The 20,849-nt window shown below is 23.0% G+C and overlaps 5 protein-coding genes across 5 annotated transcripts; 4 read left to right on the top strand and 1 right to left on the bottom strand. All coding sequences in view use genetic code 6, as the record gives it.

Moving 5' to 3' along the window:
- Positions 1-30: 30 nt before the first annotated feature.
- TTHERM_00256960 (hypothetical protein) lies at positions 31-4,444 on the top strand (the record flags this gene model as incomplete). The annotated part of the gene is made up of 4 exons (XM_001019151.2): positions 31-122; positions 171-464; positions 524-974; positions 1,031-4,444. 4 exons carry the CDS (start codon positions 31-33, stop codon positions 4,442-4,444), a joined length of 4,251 nt encoding a protein of 1,416 aa, XP_001019151.2.
- Positions 4,445-4,764: 320 nt separating this feature from the next.
- TTHERM_00256970 (2 iron, 2 sulfur cluster-binding protein) lies at positions 4,765-5,288 on the top strand (the record flags this gene model as incomplete). The annotated part of the gene is made up of 3 exons (XM_001019152.1): positions 4,765-4,826; positions 4,902-5,168; positions 5,225-5,288. The coding sequence occupies 3 exons, from the start codon at positions 4,765-4,767 to the stop codon at positions 5,286-5,288; spliced, it is 393 nt and encodes a 130-aa protein (XP_001019152.1).
- A 784-nt stretch (positions 5,289-6,072) lies between these two features.
- On the bottom strand, positions 6,073-8,575 carry TTHERM_00256980 (zinc finger lsd1 subclass family protein; the record flags this gene model as incomplete). Its single annotated transcript, XM_001019153.3, has 8 exons — positions 6,073-6,137; positions 6,210-6,359; positions 6,425-6,587; positions 6,650-6,944; positions 7,014-7,197; positions 7,370-7,682; positions 7,808-8,322; positions 8,506-8,575. The coding sequence occupies 8 exons, from the start codon at positions 8,573-8,575 to the stop codon at positions 6,073-6,075; spliced, it is 1,755 nt and encodes a 584-aa protein (XP_001019153.3).
- A 1,758-nt stretch (positions 8,576-10,333) lies between these two features.
- TTHERM_00256990 (kinase domain protein) lies at positions 10,334-12,546 on the top strand (the record flags this gene model as incomplete). Its single annotated transcript, XM_001019154.3, has 10 exons — positions 10,334-10,709; positions 10,779-10,973; positions 11,029-11,102; positions 11,221-11,277; positions 11,396-11,704; positions 11,751-11,932; positions 11,988-12,095; positions 12,156-12,245; positions 12,299-12,388; positions 12,456-12,546. 10 exons carry the CDS (start codon positions 10,334-10,336, stop codon positions 12,544-12,546), a joined length of 1,572 nt encoding a protein of 523 aa, XP_001019154.2.
- Positions 12,547-13,310: 764 nt separating this feature from the next.
- TTHERM_00257000 (hypothetical protein) lies at positions 13,311-20,264 on the top strand (the record flags this gene model as incomplete). The annotated part of the gene is made up of 1 exon (XM_001019155.2): positions 13,311-20,264. One exon carries the CDS (start codon positions 13,311-13,313, stop codon positions 20,262-20,264), a length of 6,954 nt encoding a protein of 2,317 aa, XP_001019155.2.
- Positions 20,265-20,849: the final 585 nt, after the last annotated feature.

Below are 20,849 nucleotides of genomic sequence, written 5' to 3' on the forward strand. Positions count from 1 at the left end.
ATTAAATAATCTAATTAATAATAATAAATAATGAGTAGTGAAGTATAAGTGAATATAAGCTAGAATTAAGTTACTCATAAACTACCAAGAAATTCAAAGCTAAAACACTCAACAAGCACTGAGTAAAATTATTTTAAGTTTGCTTTCTTCATAATATTTACAATTTATAGGATACAAAAAAGAAGGCACTCTTCTGTTGATTGCTAATAATTTTAGTTAGAGAGCTTGTAAAAGAGTGGAGAAAGCGATATAAATTAAGATGGTGTTTACTAAAGAAAAAAATTAAGTAAAAGATCTGATTCAATGTAGATCATTAGGTCACACTCTTCATCTAAGTGTGAGAGGATTTTAGATTAAAGTAATTTAATTGGTTAAGGAGAAGTAAAAAATTAACTCATCATAGCCAAAGTTGCAAAAGAATTAGAATTCAAAAGCGAAGAATGCGAAAGATTAAAATTAAAATTGTAAAATTTTTAATATAAAAGGAAGCATTTTAAATTTAATATCTATATATAAATAATAGACAACAAAAAGACGAAGAAGTTCAGGAGGTTGAACTGAAAAACATTGAAAATTAGCTTCTTAAGGGGGATTTAAACTATTCAAAAAGTGTTATAAAAGATCTTAAGAAGAAGCTGAAAAGTGTTTAATAAACTACTCAATAAAATAACAGTGCAATTTCTGCAGAAATATAAGAAAATATTTTGTCTCTGATTTAAGAGAATGAGTAATTGTATTTAAAAAATGATAACCTAATAAAAGAGTGCTTGAAATATCAAGATCAAGTAAAAAAATATAAAGCTTTGAGTTCAAAAGTTGTTATTTGTTAAAGCTGTTAAAAAAATTAATTAATGAGCTCATACAATAAAGAAGAACTTTCTGAACTAAATAGAAAAATAGATTTACTTTCTAAAAGCCAAACAGAAGCAGAAAAAACTATATCAGACTATGAAGAGAAAACAAAATTCTACAAAGTAAATTAATAGATTGAGGAGCTAATTTAACTATATTTATTTATGTTATTTAAAAGATTTAGATTTAATCTTTGTAAGACAGAGAGGTTAAAGAGAGAGAATAAATTCTGAATGAAATGAATAGATTAAAGTAAGAGCTTGAATTCCATGGAACGTTGGAACTAAAGAGGTAAGAGGAAATAGAAAAACTGATAAAAATCATTCAAATGAAAGATTAAATTGAAGTAGAATAGTAGAAAACAAGAATAGAGGTTGAAAAACTTCACTAGGAAATAGTATAAAAGAGTAATGAAATAAATTATTAAAAAGAAAACTTGTAAAAAAATGAGTAGAATTTGAAGAATAAAGAGGATCTTATAAGTCACCTCAGAAATTTAAATGATTAGTCATCAAAACAATTGAAAGAAGAGATAGATAAGTTAAATAGAGAAAAAAATTTGATTTTATAGGAAAGCAGCAGGTTTTAAGAATACAATGATAGATTGGAAAATTAATTAATAACAACTAAGGAAGATTTAAAGAAAGTTAATGAGATTTTAATAGAGAAATAATAGCAGTTTTTGGCTGAGAAAGAAACATTTAGGGAAGAGAAAAGCAGAGACTTGGCTGAATTGAATAAAATTAAAAATCAACTACAAAATGAAATAAACAACATTTAGCATGAAAAGGAATTAGCATTTATTGAGAGAGAGAAATATAAAAATGAAAAAAATAAATTGATTTCTGAAAATCAAACTATACAAAGAGAATATGAAAATATTATTTAGTAGAATAAATTACTTTTAAATGAAAAGCAAGATCTCATTTTATAAAAGCAGCAGCTTTAGTAAGAGAAATAGCTTTTGTAGCAAGATAAATCTTAGTTGCAGCAAGAAAAATAATAGCTTTAACAAGAAAAAGTTCAAATGCATCAAGATAGATCAGCTTTAATTAGAGAGAAATAATAATTGTTAGGTGAAAAAGAAACCCTTTTGCAAGAAAAAAAGGTGCTAGTGTAGGATAAAGAGTAGCTTATTAACCAAAAAAAATCACTTACTTAATAGAATTAAATTGTTAATAAAGAAAAAACTATTTGCAGCGAAGAAAATAAGCAGTTGCTAACAAAAAGAAATGAAGACTAATTAAAAATTAAAAAGTTAACTGAAGAATTAGAAAATTTATAGAATGAAAACAGTAAGTTGGTAGAAGAAAGTTTTAAGTTATCTCAAAGACAATAGACTGTGCCAAATCATGAAGTATAAAATACATAATCATTATCTTCTATGCAAGTTCTAAAAAGTTAGTACGAATAGTTGCTAAAAGAGAAACAAAGTTAATTAGAAGATAAAATTAAAGAAATTAGCAAATTCAAATAGCAACTGGATGATAAAGAAATAGAACTTAACGAAGTGAATTAAACTCTTAAGATTGTTTAGGAGTAGCACTAAGAAAATATTTAATCAGCTGATAAAGTTAAATAACTCACTTAAGAAAATTCATAATTAGAAATAAAATTAAAAACTATTTAAGAATCTATTGAAGTATTCAAAAAGAAAGCTCTTTTATCTGAAGAGCAAGAGAAAACTATAACTAATTTACTAACAGAAAATCAGAAATTACAGTAGACCTACAAATAGTTATTAAATAGCAGTTAGCAAGTGCACCAAATTTCATCTAATTTTTTGCAATACAGCTCTAATTCAACTGAAGAAACTAAATAGGCTTATAACAATCTTTAAATTACTATATAGCAGTTATAAGAAAGACTCAGAGTCTGTGAGGCTCTAATTGAAGAGAAAAAAAAAGAAATAGAAGAGTTCAAGAGCAACACTTATTTTCCTCTGCTAGAAGAATGCTCGAATTACAAATCACAAATTACTCAGTAAAAATCTCTGATTCAGTAATTGGAAAATGCCTTTCTAAATAGAGAAAAAGACTTTTAAAAATAAATGAAAATGATGAAACTAAAAATTGAAAAAGATAGCAAAAGTTAAAATGCTGTAAATTAAATGTAAAAGAAATTAAAATAAAAAGACAATTAAATTTTCTCTATTGAAAGCTCACAGCAAATAAAATAATCAACTTAAGAATCCTGCTCAAATTATATTCAAAGTAACTGCTCAAATTTTATTCAAGACAACTGTTCAAATTTTATTCAAGGTAACTGTTCAAATTAAATATAATAATTTGACATGCTAAATACGAAAGGTCTAAACAGCTAGAGCTAGGATGAACACGATTTAACTAATTTAATTTGTAAATCTTCAATCGATATTTAAAATTCTGATGTAAATAAGCCAGATTAATATCCAACTTGTTTAAATTTGAATGAAAGAATGCTGATTAAAGCAGAGGAAATTCAGTAAAATAGCTAATTTAGAAATAATTCCATAGATAATTCAGAAAAATTGAATGAAAAGTATTTTACATGTAAGTAATAAAAAGATAATATTTTAGATATCAAAGATTATCAATAAAAATTAGCAAGTAATAATTCAAGTGCTTAAAAAATTAGCCAAGAGAGCAGTAATAGTTGCTAAAAAACTATGAGTAGAACTCCCTCTTATGTAAAGATTTCTAATTAAGATTTAATCAGAGAATAGCACATAAGAAGCAGTCGCTTGTAAGCTTCATCAAGCTCTTTAACTAGAAGAAACTCAAATATATTTAATAATGATAATAACCTTTCGTATATTCCTATCCCTAATAATGATAATAACTCTTAGAAGCAGCTTTAACAAATTTCAAAGAACTCATCATCTTAAAAGTTAATTAATATTTCAGATAATTATTCAAGCCTTGAAAAAATAACAACCAAATAAAATAATAATAATTATAGTATACAAAAGTCATCTTCTAGAGATAAGAATATTGACAAAAATTATATTCAAAATAAATAAACAGAGGAATTTAAAAGAAAAAGCTCTAAAGATCTTGTCAATAATAATAAATTAAGGCATTCTTTTGATATACCATCTCAATAAGGGTAAAATGAAAATTGTTAACAATTATAAATTAGTTAAAAGCAAGATAATTTAATATCTATGCTTAAGGAGAAGGTTGCTAATATTTCTTTGCAAAACAAAAAGCAACCTTTAAGCTAGAATTATCAGAACTAATCTAATAAATAATTTACTTAAATACCTAAGCCTCATAATAACTCGACCATAATTAGCTATGATTAGTATAACAATAGCATATTAGAAAAATCATAAGTAATTAATATTTCTAGCAATCATACAGCAGAACAAAATTATTTATATCATAATTCTAACGAAAAACCAATCTACTATCACAATAAAACCATGAATTCAACTTAAGATGAAAATTAAGCTCCCTTTAATAACTCAAATAGTTTCTTTAAAAGTCAATAATTATGTGCCCCAATAAATAAAAGAACAAATTCTTTCCAATTCAAAAATGATTAAAACAACAGCAAAAACTTCTTCTCAAATGTCTCAGCATTTGATTTTAGTCAATACAATAAATGAAATTAATTAATTAAATTTGTGTAAATATTTATTATCTTTGCTTGTAAATTATATATATATAAATAGAAGAGTTTATTTTTAAGTATTATATATAAAAAACTATATTAATATAAATGGATTGTTAGCTAATTAATCATTACAAATTGTATGATGAATGAATGAATAAATGTATAAATAATAGGTAGATTTTCTATTTAGATAAATAGAAAAATATCTAAACAATCAAATTATTTATTTTGCAAGTAGAGTATCTTTTTCATTTAATAAATTACAAACAGAATTTCTACAAATCACTAATTAAAAGGTATAGAATATTAAAAATGTAGGGTTTAATAAGAAGAACAATGTTTAGCATTTCTTAAATTTCAAGATCTGCACAAAAGTAATCATTCATTAAATTATAATTAATTATTTTTATAATTATTTTGTATTAATTTTCATCTTAAATATTAAATAGAGCTCCTCGTGAAGAAATATCATTTGTAGTTTCTCCAAGAGAAGATAGGTCAATTAAAATTCCCATAAAAACATTCGTAGATAATAACTTAGGATAAGTGTTAAGAAGCAATAAAATTCCTCTTGAATTTAAGTGTGGATTTTCTTGTGAATGCGCTACTTGTGCAATTTAGATTTAATAGGAAGATAAATTTGAATAGATTTGCGAAGAATAGCCAAAAGAACATGAAGAATCAATTACATTGGCAAGTGAAGGCAAAGATAAAACGTATTTGAATAACATTAATTGCTTAAAATATATCTTTATTTTAATAAAAAAAATAGATACAGATTAAGTTGCTAGTTGGTTACAACTAAAGACATGGATGGAATTACTATTTTATTCTGATTATCCAAAATATTTATTAAAAATCATCATAACATAGCTAGCTAGCTGAATCACTATTTTTATAGATAAAATTCATAAATTTTGCTTTGCTTATAAATGTACAAATATCAAATTGATTTATATATTAAGCCTTAAATAATTATTAAAATAAAATCTAGCTCTACTTAAAATTGTAAAAAATTTAATTATTATTTAGATATTAATATTAAAACAAACTTTAAATTTAATTTATAAATTTATAAATATAATGTTAATATTAAGAAATGAATTGAATTTATTCTATTATTTTTTAAAAAAAGAATTTTAACAAATTATTTTTATTTAAAAATAATTTAAAATAGTTTGTTTATTTATTTCACACAATATTTTAATATATACCTGTCTCTTTTCTAATTTTAAGTAAGTTGATTTCTAATTTCAATTAATTATTTGACTTATAAATAATATTTCTAGAGAGCTTATTTTAATATCTACCTTTCTCTAAAACAAGTTCTTACAATAATAGATATTTTAATATAGCTTTTTATAAATTTGAATGCAAAAAATAAATAATATAAATTCAAGGTAAACAGAATAGGTACTATAAAATTAAATTTCTTATTTTCTTTAAAATAAATAATAAATTTTTAAAAATAAATACTTAACAGAAATAAAACTTCATAGAATCAAATAATCTTTATTAAAAATGATTTTTTAATTTTATTTTATTTTATAAAGAAAATACTATAAATATCATAAATATCTGCTTAATAATCTATCTTAAAATTGAATTAACAAATAAAAATCATTTAGGGCATTTATTGGAAATAATTTTGAGTCCTGAGCAATTCTTGCAAGATGAAGAATATCCTATTTATTTATTTATTTATTTATTTATTTATTAAAAATAATTTAACAAAAAATGGATATTTAATTTATTACCTGGAGGTAAACAGAGTGGGCAATCTCCGATAGAGCATTAAGAACACATATTATTCAAAGAGTTGTTAAAGTAGTTATCAGGACACTTTTCTAAGCATTGATTTTGATATAAATATCTTCCACTGTTACAGCTGGTGCAAAATTATGCAGCTAATTAATTGTTTATTGAAAAAATAATTTTTTAAATTTAGTTAAAATAAAAATAAAATATTTACTGTCTTTGCATGACTTGCAAGTGCTATCACATTTATTGCATACCTTATTTAAACTAAATTCATCATCAGCACAAGTGTTAACACATTTTGTACCTGATTTTTAATATCCATCAAAGCATTTGAAACATTAGTTCGAATCGCAAGATGCGCAACCTGGAGGGCACTGATAATTTAAAATTGGATATATTTAAATAAAAATTTGAATTTATTAAATTTATTGATTACATAATCTACAATGACGAATAACTCTCTAATGCCAAATGATTCATTAAAATAGTCTTCATCAAATGTTGCATTCAATTTAATTTCTAATGATTGGCTATTGTGTTAAATTGACTTAGAGTAGCTGTAAAAATTATCTTTCCAAGAATTAGAACCACAAAGATTATCTTTACCACCAGCTTAATCTTGTTTTATTTCATCTATCTGGTTAGTATCAACATAAACTTTGAAACCTTCACTATCCCATGAATCAATTTAGTAGTATTGGAAACCAAATCTAACTTAGAAATGGGGCTTGCTAAATTTTAGATCAACAATAAATAATAAGATTTAATTCTTTAGATTAAATAAAGTTTGTTTGTTTTACATATTTTGGAAAGTTTTTAAGATTTAAGAACCTTTGCCTCCAATAAATGGACCTCCTAACAATTAAACACTACCACAATTTCCAAAAGTAGCTTAGTTGAAGTTAGAAAGTTGAAGACCAAGAGCAGCGATTTCTGATTCACCAAAGTTATTAGAATTCAAACCAATTAAGAGATAATCACCATCTAAATTATTTGTGATAAAATTTTGATTAGATTAAATATTGTTACTTCTTTGAGTAGAACGATTTTTTATTCATTTATTTATAAATTAATTTTTAAAATTGCAAATCTTTTATTTGAATCTTCATTAAGGTTACATAAATTACAATTAAAAAATGCATTCATAATCATTTACTTGGAGTAGATTTTGAAGGATCTTAGCAAGTTTAACCTTACTAAGGAGCGAATGAAGGGCACTATTAAACGCAACCTTTTCTGAACTGATAATATCCATTAGCACATTAACTGCAGGATTAGCCATTGCTATCACACTTAGAACATTTGGAAGGATTACAAAAAGTTTCTACGCAGAATGAATTAGTAGAATCAGGTTAGAATCCTTAAGGGCACTAATTTAGGCACTAGTAATTATGAGCAATTCCCATTGAAGGGCAAGTACAAGCTCCATTTTATAAGGTTCCTTTATTAGGGCAGCTTTGGCATTGGTTCTAAAATATTAAAATATTATTAAATAATTATTAATTGTTTATAAAATTATGATTTGATACATAGCATTTAATACAGTTTTAATTTAAGTATTTAATTATTTATTTATATATATATATATGTATACCTAGCTAGGACCTGAGCAAGTAGCGCATGAGGGATGGCAAGTATCGACTCTAACAGACAAATTTTTGATACCAAAACCTTCATCACTATTGTCCTAATCGAAATTAGAAGTAAACTGAAGGTTCAATTATGAATTAGTGTGAGTAATGTTTTTTTAGAAGAAATATAATTGATCATTGTATGAAGTAGACCCTAAGCAAATTTTAACACCATCATATTTGTCTTTTTAATAAGTTTTGTAAGTTGTACCATCTAAAACTACATTAACTTTTTCGTTATCAACACTTTTATACAAAAGCACATCTACACGAACGGAAAGACTCCAATGAGGAGGTAAGTTTTGATATATTTTTTACAAGTTTGGAGTTTCTTTGGCAAAAACACCAAACATATTTCCTTTACTGAAATCTTAGAAACTAGTTTGCTCGCATAATTTAACTGTCTTTTAATTCCATCCTACAACATCGTTGGAACTAAATTAGTAAGCCTTAAACTCTTCTGCAATAAGAACTTCCTCTTTTGATTAATTTATTTGTTGAAAAATAAATTTTAAGACATTTTTAAGAAAAAAATATATTTTTTTGAAATGCAAAAAGACACAAATGAGAAATTGAAAGAGAATAAAAAACAATAGATTAAATTGCTAGATGAATAATTTATTAATATTTAGAATATATTTTATATAAAGCTTATGATTACCAGCTTATGTAAATGAAATAAGCGCAAATAGTGAGCTAAATAAGATGTTTAATTGAAGACTGTATTTCATTGTTTTTTTATTGTTTATCAAAGTTTAATTTGCTAATTAATTATCAATTTAATTTCCTTTTACTCTAATTATGAATGTAATAAGATCATAAAATAATCACATTTCTGTCAGTAAATAAATATAATATGCACATTATATTAATTTTTTAATTACTCTTCCTACCATTCTATTTTTATCAATAAATCTATGAATTTCTAACTATTACTTAGGATATTCGTATCGTAATAGCAAGCAAATGCATTCTAATTTTTAGCCATTACAAAAATTGAGATATTGAAAATAAATTTTCTCTTTTGAATTTATGTGGTTAAAGTGTAAAATAATGCATAATTTTTATTGGCTGCTCGTTCTAGATTTTAATCAGCCAGATATTTTTTTTATTATTGTTTATATTATATAGATTTTTATAGTGGCCCAAATATTTTTCTACATATTATCTTTTTTAAATGACATAGTTCTAATTAATTATAATAAATATAAATAAAAATCAAATTATATTTATTCTATTCCATCAAAAAATAACAAAAAGCAATTTATTAAAGTAAAAAATTTTATTTTACTTATTTACTTTTTTTCTAGGTTTATTTTCATAAAATAAAAAGTTAAATTAATTTTTATAATATTTTTGCTATTCTAGTAAAAATTATTCTTGAATAATTTTCATAATAACCATAATTTATTAATAATATTAACTCAATTTTTATTTGAAAACTCATTGATAAATAAAATAGACAGACATATATTTATCAAATTTAATCAAATGAAGATATTTTTTTTATACAATAAATATTTACTCAAGGCAAAAAATAAGAATAAATATTAATTAAGTATTTGCTTTTATTTATCCAAATTCAAATATTTATTTACCTCTATAAACAATATAAATTTTAAATTATTTAGTAAGTCAAAGTACCATTATAAATATTGTAAGCATTTCAATTTTATATATAATATTTGAAATTTTATGAAATTATCTTGATTAATGATATAAAAAATAAGAGCATCTAGAAAACTTAAATATTCTTCTGATGAATTTTAAAAATGAAATTCATAATATAAAATTTACTAAATTGTTTTGAGCATTTAAAATATTTTTTTAAATTAGTAAATTTAATAAAAAATAAATAAAAAAATTTCACATAAAGTTTTTATTATTCTTATTTAATTTAATATTAATTAAAAGAAAAAAACTCTTTATTTATTAAATTTATCCATTATAAAATTAAAACAATTTTTGTTTTTATAAAATCTTCTAGAAAAATAAATATAACCAATAAATTTCAACTTCATTCAAAAATAATTAGTTGAAATATCTTTTGTAAATAAAATTATATTAAAAATGAATTTCTGGCTGGAATAGGAAATTGGTTATTGTAATTTATTATATAAATTAATTAAAATAATTTATTCAATTTTTATTAAAAGAATTTAGCATTTATTTAAAAAACTATAAAAAAAGATGTTTTTTAATAAATTATTCTTAAAAAATATTTTCCACTTTTATCGATTTTTTAATTTTAGAATGTTTATTTTAATGAATGAAAAATTGGTTTATCAATTAGTTTTTTATTTAGTCCATTAAAAATATTCTCTTTTCACTAACTTATATCGAATTATGTTTATTTATTTGTTGTTTGTTTGAAATGATAAGATATCTAGCTCGAAAGATAAATAGTTATTATTTAGTAGAAAAAAATTAAAATTGCAAAAATTCGAATTAAAGCAAAGATACAATTAAATTAATCCTACATAATATAAATGGATAATTCAAAAATTATTATAGATCAGATATTTTAGAAGCTTAATGCAGACACATCTTTCGATTACTATACTATAAAAGGTTTAATTAATCTTATGAGCTATGAAAAACCATAGTATTCTTCCTACGAATTTGTTGGAGCTGGCTTGAATAGCTTAGTTTTGAAAGTCAATGATGACACTGCATTGAAAATTATGAAGGTAACTAACCAAAATTTAGAACTTTTGAAAGAACTTGACCAAAGAGTATCTAATTTAAGAACAGCAGGGAAAAATAACTACGTTTAATAAGTTGATTCAAGCTATTTCTTATCTGAAAATATTTCTAATACCTCTACTCCTGTCTTTTATGTTTAAGAAATGGATCTATGCACAGGTTATCTTTTTAAGTTTATTCTATATTTCAACAAATGCTAAATTTTTTTATAATTGCTAAAATTATTAGGAAATTTAGATAGCTATTTATCAGGACTAAATTAAAAAGAATAGTCTCTTAATGATACTTAGAATGAAAGAATAGCAATTTAGTTATTAGATGCTCTAATGATTATCCATGCTTTTGGATTCATCCACAATAACATCAAATTAACTAATATTTTGTATAAGGAGCAAAGTAATGGGCAGATTGTCTTCAAAATAGGTAATTTAATTTGCTTGTAAATGTATGAATTTTTAACTCAATTTAATATTGAAAGCTGATTTGGGACTTTACAGACTTGAAGATTTCTCAAAATGGAATATTTAAGGAAGATTAAATAGAAACGCATAAGTAATTTAGTTATTAATTAATTTATTTATTTAGCTAAAACTCTTTATAAAACGATTATTTATTTTTTTATGTATTTTGACTAATATTCATTTATTTTTTCAACACTTTATTTATAAAGAAAACAATCGATATTTATCAACCACAAGAAGCTTATTATAATCAATATAGTTCTAAGGTAATAAATTTAACAAATTATTGCTAAAATATTTGAATTAAATAGAAATTTTTTTTTGATACTTTTTATAAGAAATTATTTTAATTTATTCCAATTATTAAATAAATTATCATTTTAGAGTGATTTATTCTGCTTAGGTCTGATATTCCTTCAATTAGAAAATACAAACTTTGACTTTTAAAATATGCAAATAAGTGAGTTTGTAGCATTCTAAAACAAACTTGATAAAAATGAATTCCCATTTGAGGAATCTCTCTTGAAAGACAGTCTTTTGTCTTAGATTATTTAAGAATGGCTAAAAGACATTCCTTCTGAAAGAAAAGATGAAAAAGCTGTTCTGGCTCATTTGCTTTTAAAATAGAAATAATGTTCTTTAAACGAAGATTTATAAGTATACTCTTTCAACTTTTAAGCTCCCTTATAATAAGTAATAATTATTAATTCTTATTGAAAAACGCTAAATAAAATATCAGTAAGTATAGGGCTAAGCACAATTATTTTAAGTATCTTCATAACCTTAGTAAAGATAAAAAGAATGGCTTATAGATTGGGATTACTTTTAGCAAGAAGGATCTATATTTGAAATGATTAAGGCAACTTTCGAAGCATAAAAAGAAAACTACTTAAACCAATCAGAATTAAAACTTATTTTTGAGTAAAATTAAATTTTATTGTATAAAAATTAAATTATTTTGCAATTATAAAATAAGATGTACCAAAGAAAGAAAAAAACTAGCATTAGATGATGATTCAATCAGCATCATTTCTAAAGTTTTAAAATAACTTCAGTTTGCTGAGTCTCTTGAATTAAACCTTAAGTATATATATATATATTTCTTTCGTTCATTCATTTAATTAATCATTCTTTTTTTTTATAGGAAAAACTAAATTGGAGATTTAGGATTAAGAGAATTGAGTGATGCTCTTCTACTTTTTGAGGATTTAATATAATTAAAATTAGATTTATCGTAAATATTTTTGATAATGTTTGATTTAAATTAATTCTATTTTATATCTAAAGATAAAATATGATCACTGATATGGGAATAGATTACCTTCGCCACTAACTAAAATAAATCTAATAGCTAAAGAAAGTTGATCTAATTTTTAAGTAACTAAACTTATTATTATTTATCTTATTAGGTTAAAATTAATTAAATAATTTAATTTTATTATAGTGAAAATGATTTTTCTGATAGTGGAAGTGTAGTTGAGGCCTTTTATAATGATATAAAACCTTTAATGAATGAATTTAATATAAGTGTTTGAAAATTTCTCATATTTTTATATATTTATCTATCTATTTATTTACTTTATATAAAATATGTATACTTTAATAGTTAATTTAATATGTTAAAATATCATTTAATTGCATTTTTTACAGAAAGCTTTAAAAATTATTTAAGTAAAGCTATTGAACCACATTTATTTATTCAAAATAATAAAATACCATTAATATCTATTGGGTTTTCCGAGTTTGTTTTGTCTCATTTTAATCATATTTAATATATTAAATTAGAAAACTATTATTTTATTTCAATTTTTATTTACTTTTAATCTTCATTATTTAAGAAACCATTAAATTCCTCAAAATTTATCCTATTTAAACTTGAGATTATTACCCCTAACATAAATGAAAGGAGAATAATTTAATGGTATCACATCAATAAGATGGATTTAAGAATATCTTTATGCCTAAATTATAAAAATGAATAAATCATTTTTCTGCTTTTTATGATTAAATAATAATCTAAATCTGGTTAATAAATAAATTCATTATCGTTGAATGAATTAATATATAGGTTGATATTTTTAAAATAAAATGCGTTAATTATTTATTTAATTTAAGGTTTAAAATAAATTTATTAGAAAGATGATTATAAATAGGAAATAAATTTTAAGATATATAAAATATCACATTTACTTTATATTAAGGTGCTTTAATTATTTTATTTTTTGATTTAAATAGAAACAACTTTATTTAAATGATTTAGATAATTTTTAATTTAAGACTACAATTTATAAAATACGCAATGGATTTAAAGGTTGAGAAAAAAAAATAAGATTTATTATTTTTTGTTTTTGAATAATTTGTTGATGGTACCTGGTTAGATTTAGAGGATGAAATCGAAGCTGTTGTTAATAAACTGTTAGATAGCAATGCCTAATAATTATAGGTTTTAATGGATGAGCTTATATCTTTAGGGTTAAAAAAAGATAAAGTAAAAACTATTAAAGAAGAAATACATAGATTATAGAATGATCATTTAGAAAGTCCTTAAGAAAAATTAAAAAAAGAATATATTTTGCTTTGGCAATTTCTGTAAGAATTAGAATAAAAGCAATCACTTTAAAAAGATAATGTGCAAAAAATATTTTAATAGCTTGTCAAGCTCATACAATAAAATGATAATGATAGAAAGATCAAACTATTTGTAAACTAAATGAGCATTTCTAGTTAAGATAGATAAATTCTATATGAAAAACTAAATGATTATATGTAGAAGAAATAATCTTCTTCAAGGAATAAGTTAGAAATCGAAAATAATTAAGAGAATAAATTTACAAAAAACATATCTTTTAATTAACTTAATTAGAAATCACTTCAATATTTATCAAATTAGACTTAAAGGCAATTATAAAATATTCAAAATTAACCAGAATAATAATATTTTGGCGATAAAAATGATGAGACACCAACAGATTGCGGATTTAACTAAAGTGATAGCAACTTGAAAACTCAACAATATTTTAGTGATCAATAAATGAATTAAAATAACATGATAAATGTGGTTTCTTCGAATGAAAAATTTTTGCCAATCAAGATTTTATAATAGTTTCCTGAAAATGGATTTGACCAAGTTTATATAAGAAATATTTTGATGCAAGAAAATGTGAATAAGTTAATATAATCTATTTAAGCAGGAAGCTGTAACTGTGTTGGTTTTTTAGGCGATTTCAGAATTGCTTTCAAAATATTATCTTGTATGGCTCCAAATCTTATCTAGGTTAATCTTGAAAATGAAATTTTAGATTAGTTTGATTTATTGGTTGCTTACACTGATGGTAATACTGTGTTTATGATTTATTAAGATAGCAAATATTTGTTGAAAGAAAATTCTTTTGAGAATAATGATAGAGCTTTGTACATAAGATATATTCTCGATATTTGCTAAGTAATTGTCCTTTGCATAAATGAAGAAAGCGTGATTAATTGGAGCGATGCTAATCCGTTTCAAAATAATATTTCAACAAAAATTAAATTCATTGAAGATAAACAGCTTGATTTTGTTGTAAAAAAAATAGAAACAGAATTTTATAAATAACCAAAAAAATCCCAAATAGTTAAATGCTCTCTGGATTGTTAAGAAATAATTTATACTTGGAGTGAAGAAGATAGTTAACAAATTTATTATAGAGAATATTAAAAAAATAAAAATAAAATTGAGAAAATATTTGAAGAAATAAATTTTGAAAATTACAAGACAAGCAAGCTTAACTTTTATCAACAATAAGAATTAAAGTAAATTATGTAGCTCGTTTTTTAATCCTTCATAGGGAATAAGGAATAAATAATTAAAATAGAAGAAATATTTATCAATTTGACAAATCAAATTTAAAAATATCAAACATAATGGCTTGAAACAAATTTACTTGAAACTTCAAATGTGATTAAATAAAACGACTTTGAAATCTTATTAAAATCATTTTTAGATTAAAAAGATTAAATTTTAAACGCTAATGATATAATTTAAAATACTTTAATAGAAATTAATTAAAAATTTAACGGTTATTGCTTAGGATGCATTACAAAAAAATGGAGTTGGTGCAATTAATGTGTTAGATTACAGATAATATTTTTAAAAATAATATAAAAATTTAAGTAAAACATTGATTTTAAGTAGACAAAATAAATTTCTTTTTTTTAAATTGTTGATGAATATAAAAAAAATTAAAAGTTATTCGTAAAAAATTTGGAGAATAAGTAATATGAAGAATTTATAATTCAATTTGAAGAATCATTTAACTATTTTGTTAAAGAAATCAATAAATTTAAATAGAAAATATTCATAAAGAAAATCTAAGAGGATAATGTGACTCAATTATTAAAAGAAAAAATTGTAGAACATGCCATTAACACATTTGAAAATTAGATAAATAATAACTGGATTTTATTGAAAAATATTTAGTAAGAATTTAATACTTCAAAAGAGAAAGTTCTTTAGGTTTTAGAGTAACAACTTAATGAAGAACAGAAAAAAATAATAATATTGAGACCGCTTATTAACAAATTTGTATCCAAAAAAAAAAGAAATAATATTCGAATTATATAAAATTTATATGATATTAAATTACCTAAAGAAGCACATTCAATATTAAATTACTTTTGCTTTGATTCAGAAATTGATTATATAGCTACCTGCAACTCTTATTGCCCAAAAGAAGATTAAAAACTCACTATTTGGAAAGTCAGAAGGAATTTTAATGGCAACCAGTAATAAATTTTTGGAAAAGTATTCACAATGAATAGCTCAGATGTATGCATACATATAAACAGTAAATCTAAATAATGGATAGTTTTTGATAATATCAACAAGAATTAGGCTATGGGAGAAATTAAATAAGATTATTCATTTTCATAGGAGATGTCCTTTAGTAATGTATATGCATCTAAAATTAAAGAAACAGGACATAATATTAGAAGAGTGGATAATTGTTTTATTCTTAATGGAATTGATGATAAAATTTTTATTTATGAAAAATAAAAATAATAATATTATGCTGTTTCTCTTGACAGCGATTCTATTGAAATTAAAGTCTTTCAGCTTTGTAAATAAATAAATAATGAAATTGTTAACGTGGAAAATCTTAAAATATACAAAGTGTTTAATTGCCTTTCAGATAAAGTGTACGTATTTGAAACAGAAGACTCTTTAAAAATTACAGATTCAAATTATAGGACCAAATTTGAAATAAATTTTGATAGACTTCAATATTAGGACTTTAAAATTATTGACAATTAAACAACAGTTATGATAATAGTTATTTATTAAGGATGTAACATAGATTCTTATGTAATTACTAATGAGTTAGATTAATAATAGATTTTAGTTGAAAAAGGGTTTGAATAAGAAGCAATTGAAAAAAGAATAGGAAATCCTATAATCGATAGTTTAGTAGAATCTATTAAAAATTATGGACAAAATTTTACAGAATTAGGATGTCCTCAGTAAAATAATTTATTTTGCTTTTATGAAGAAGCAAATCAATCTTAATAATCTTCCAATTTAAGTAAGAAAATTAATTAATACTTAAAAGAATGCTTTTAGGCATTGCAAATAAATTATTAAATTACGTATGAAGAAAATTAAAACTCAAGCAATATAGTTTGTATTGTAGATTAAATTTAAAAATTTTTGGAATAATATTCTTAGCCTATTCCTATTTAGCATCTAAAGCTTTTGTTGCTTACAAGAATACCCATACAGATAAGTACCATAAAGTAATCTAATTACTATCCTTTAATTAACGGCTAACTTTGGGATCAACTATAATTTCAAAGATCTGAGTCGCTTTTGAAATTAGAAGATGTTAAAAAATAAATTAATTTTGGATGGTTTGAAGAAGTTCTTAGAAATTTAAAAAATGAGTCTCTTTATGTTATAAGTATTTTTGGGAGATAATCGGTTGGAAAAAGCTCTTTACTTAATAGGATGTTTGGCACAAGATTTGGAGTTTCTGTTTCAAGATGTACAGATGGAGTTTGGCTTGGATACACCTCTTTAAATGATACCTAAATTCTCGTTCTTGACTGTGAAGGTTTGTTTTCAGTTAGAAGAAGCAAAGCAGATGAGCTGAAGTTACTTTAGTAAATTACTTTAATCAGTGATTTCAGTATTCTTTTAGCTGGTTTAGAAGCTATTGATAAACCTTTTTAAGAGCTGCTTAATGATCTTATACTTTCCAACAAAAATAAAAAAGGAGGAGATATTTATTTCTAAGGTTCTTTGGAAATATTGGTGAAGGATATGAATGGATAAAATGACAGTAGTAAAATTTAGAAAGAGTTAACACCTATTTATAATTTAAAAATCGATACAAATATTCATTATTTGTATCCGTATTATCATGAAGGATTTAATAACAACCTTAAATTGATAAGAAATTAAATTTTATCAAATTTAAATAAAAAGTAATAAAAAGCTGAATAAACTCTTTCTATTTTTAAGTATTCTATTGCACAATTATTTTTAGATGATGACACGGATATTGAATTGCTTTACCATAAACTTGAAATTAAAGATCTGACTAATTAATTTAAATAAATATTTTTAGATATCAACAAGTTAAAATTAGCTGAAAATGAATCTTAAATAAATTTTACCTACCAAGGAAATAAATCTGAATAATAGTAAATTAAATAAATTGATTAATTTGACTTTGATATTGAAGAAGAAAAAGAATAAATGAAAGATTAAAAACTGTAAGATTTGACTTAAATTCCTTTGTCTTTTGATCAAACAAAGCTAAAATTAGGCTAAGATAGATAACAATCTATAATATCCATAAATCGAATTTTTTTGCAAAAAATATTTGACGATTAATTTAGTAGGCTAAAAATGGTTGATCATAATAATTATTACAAATAATTGTAAAATTTTTTTAATGAAGTTTTTTCAAATAGAAAATAATTAGTTATGAATGCCTATGATGCAAAATTAACCAAATTAAGTAAACTCAAAGCTATATCTAATGAATTCAAAAATGAATTAGATTAATTTATCTCAGAATTGAATGAATAATTCTAAATTTGCTAAAAAAATTGCAAAGAATGTGAAAGGAGATGTGTCAAATAAAATAACCACATAAGCGATTGTGATTGCCAAACTTCTCATACTTGCATTTATCTGTGCTAAGAATGTACAAATGAGAATTAAGATAACAATATAGTGAATTAAGATAACAAAATAATACACTAAGATAATAGCATAGTACACAAAGATAACAATATAATAGACTAAGATAATAACATAGTACACTAAGATAATAATAAAATAGACTAAGATAACAATATAGTACACTAAGATAACAACTACTTAAACCCTCATCAATGCTAGTTTTTATTTGGACATTTAGGTACACATTTATGCAGCACAAAAACTCATTTCTGTGATTAGACTTGCCAAATTTCATCATGCCAGAACCAATGTAAACTTAAATATAATCACTCCCACTTAATTGCACATGATTGCTAATAAAAACACTAATGCAAATATAATTGCAAACTGCATGATAAATGCAAAAAGACTTGTTAGTTAGAAGATGGACATATGGAGGAAGATCATTTATGTAATTCAGATAAGTGTTTTGAAAAATGTGTTTTATGTGATAAATAATGCTCTTTTAATAAGCATGATCATGCTAATTTGATATTAGATCCTATTAAAAATAAGCAATTGCTTACATTAAAATACATAAATGAATAAAATTATGAAGTTGAAGTAATTGTTGACGCTCATTTATGTGGAGAATCTCATTTGTGCTTGTAATTATGTCAAAAAGAAGGTATTTGTAATATCAGCTATCAGACAGAGTAAAAATCATGGGTTTCTCAAGAATTAAAAAGATTATTTAGTTATAATTTTTATAAACCTTAAAATTAATAATAAAAATGCTCTATTGTTATTCCAAAATGGTAAAGAATGCATAGAGAATTAATTCACTAATGCTCATAATAGCATAGATGTAATCAAAAATGCCCAGAATGCTTAAGTTTTTGTAAAAAAGATTATAATCATGAAGGAAAGCATTAAGCAGATATTCACAGAAATAAAGAATAGTGTGTTTTCTTAAATAAAACTGAAGATAAAATATCTATAAACGATCCAATTAACTAAAGAAGTTATAAAGCTGGAGAATCAGCAGAACCAGAAAATTGTTATGATTCCTGCTTAAGATAAGGGAGAGCCCATTTTCACTTAAGAGAATGTTTAGGTGGTGATTTATGTGCTTAAAGCCTTTTCCCATTTGATGCGAGGCATTCTAAAAGTTAATTCTATCCATATATCAATAAATAATATGACGAAATACTTTGCAAGAAGTATTGGAATTCAATCGATTGGGAAACTCCTCTTTTTAATAAATTAAATTAAGAATATGAAACAGAGCTTTGCAATTATGCTTGCTCTCACAAATAACACTTGTAGCAAAATAAAAAAATGAATTTTTGCACTAAAAAAGCTTGGCACCAAGGAATTCACAACATTAAAAAATCAAACTGTCAACATTAGCTTATTTATGATAATAAAATCCAGATTTGTTTTACAGTAGATACTACAAGCTCTATGGGTTAAGTATTTGGTCAAATGAAAGCATCAGTTGAAAATATTGTAAACTCTCTAAACATCTAGGATTTTGATATTAAATTTGGGATAGTGTGCTATAGGGATCATCCAAACGAAGAAACTTCTTATGGAGAAACTGGTCTAAAAATTTTTTAGTTTGTTAATCGAGCAGATGTTTTAGAAGTTATAAAAAATTTAGATGCTCGTGGAGGAGGAGATATACCAGAAAATGTAATTTGTGCACTTTACCAAAGTTGTAACTCATTAAAATGGAATAAATAATCATTAAATATAATAATTCACATAGGAGATGCCCCACCACATGGATTAGAATATGGAGTAAATAGTAATAATTTAAAATGGACTTTATATGGTTGTCCATGTGGAATTAAAAGGGTTGATGTCTTTAATTAGCTTAAATCTAAAAATATAAAATATTTTATGGTTAAATGCTCATCTGTATTAAATGAAACAGAAAAACTATTTAAAAAAGATTTTGGTGAATTTTTTAGAAAAGCAGTAGAAATTTCAAACTTTAACTAAATTAATGAGAAAATAACAGAATTTGTTATCAAGGAAGTTCAAAGTAATTTAGAGTTTTACCATGTATAACCTTACCCTGATGGTATCAAATAGAATTGAAATCAATATTTAGAAAATTAAATATAAAAAAATTTTTATTAAAAATAAAATTTATTTTTGTAATTTATTTATATAGTTAGATAGATTATATTAATTTGAGTTTGTTTGGTTTTCATACTTTATGAATAGAAATTACTAAAAGTTTATTTTACTTATTTTTGATACTTCATTTTTTTTGGTAAAAAGAAATTTACTCCGTGATTATTGTTGCAAAGCAAAAGGCTTTACATAGAAAATTAAATTGTTTACCCATTTTTTTATCAACTTTAATAACTTTTTTCACTTAGTACAATTAATTTATACACTATAATTAGAAATCATTTTCAATAGTTTTATAAGTCTACTGAAATTAAAAAAATTTTTTTTGAATGGATATAAGTTAGTCTTTTTCATAATTATAATGTGGTTTATATAATAGCATTGCGAATTATTTAACGTGAATATAAATTAGAAATAATATAGAAAAAAATGAAGTAAAATAATCGTTTACTTAATTAAATAAATTAGCAATACTTCATCACCTTAATTTAAACGAATACATAAATAATCTTTTTTAATACTATAGAGGAAAGTTAGTTGTATAAT

This window comes from Tetrahymena thermophila (assembly GCF_000189635.1).
Source record: "Tetrahymena thermophila SB210 genomic scaffold scf_8254590, whole genome shotgun sequence".
Classification (NCBI taxonomy): Eukaryota; Ciliophora; class Oligohymenophorea; order Hymenostomatida; family Tetrahymenidae; genus Tetrahymena; species Tetrahymena thermophila.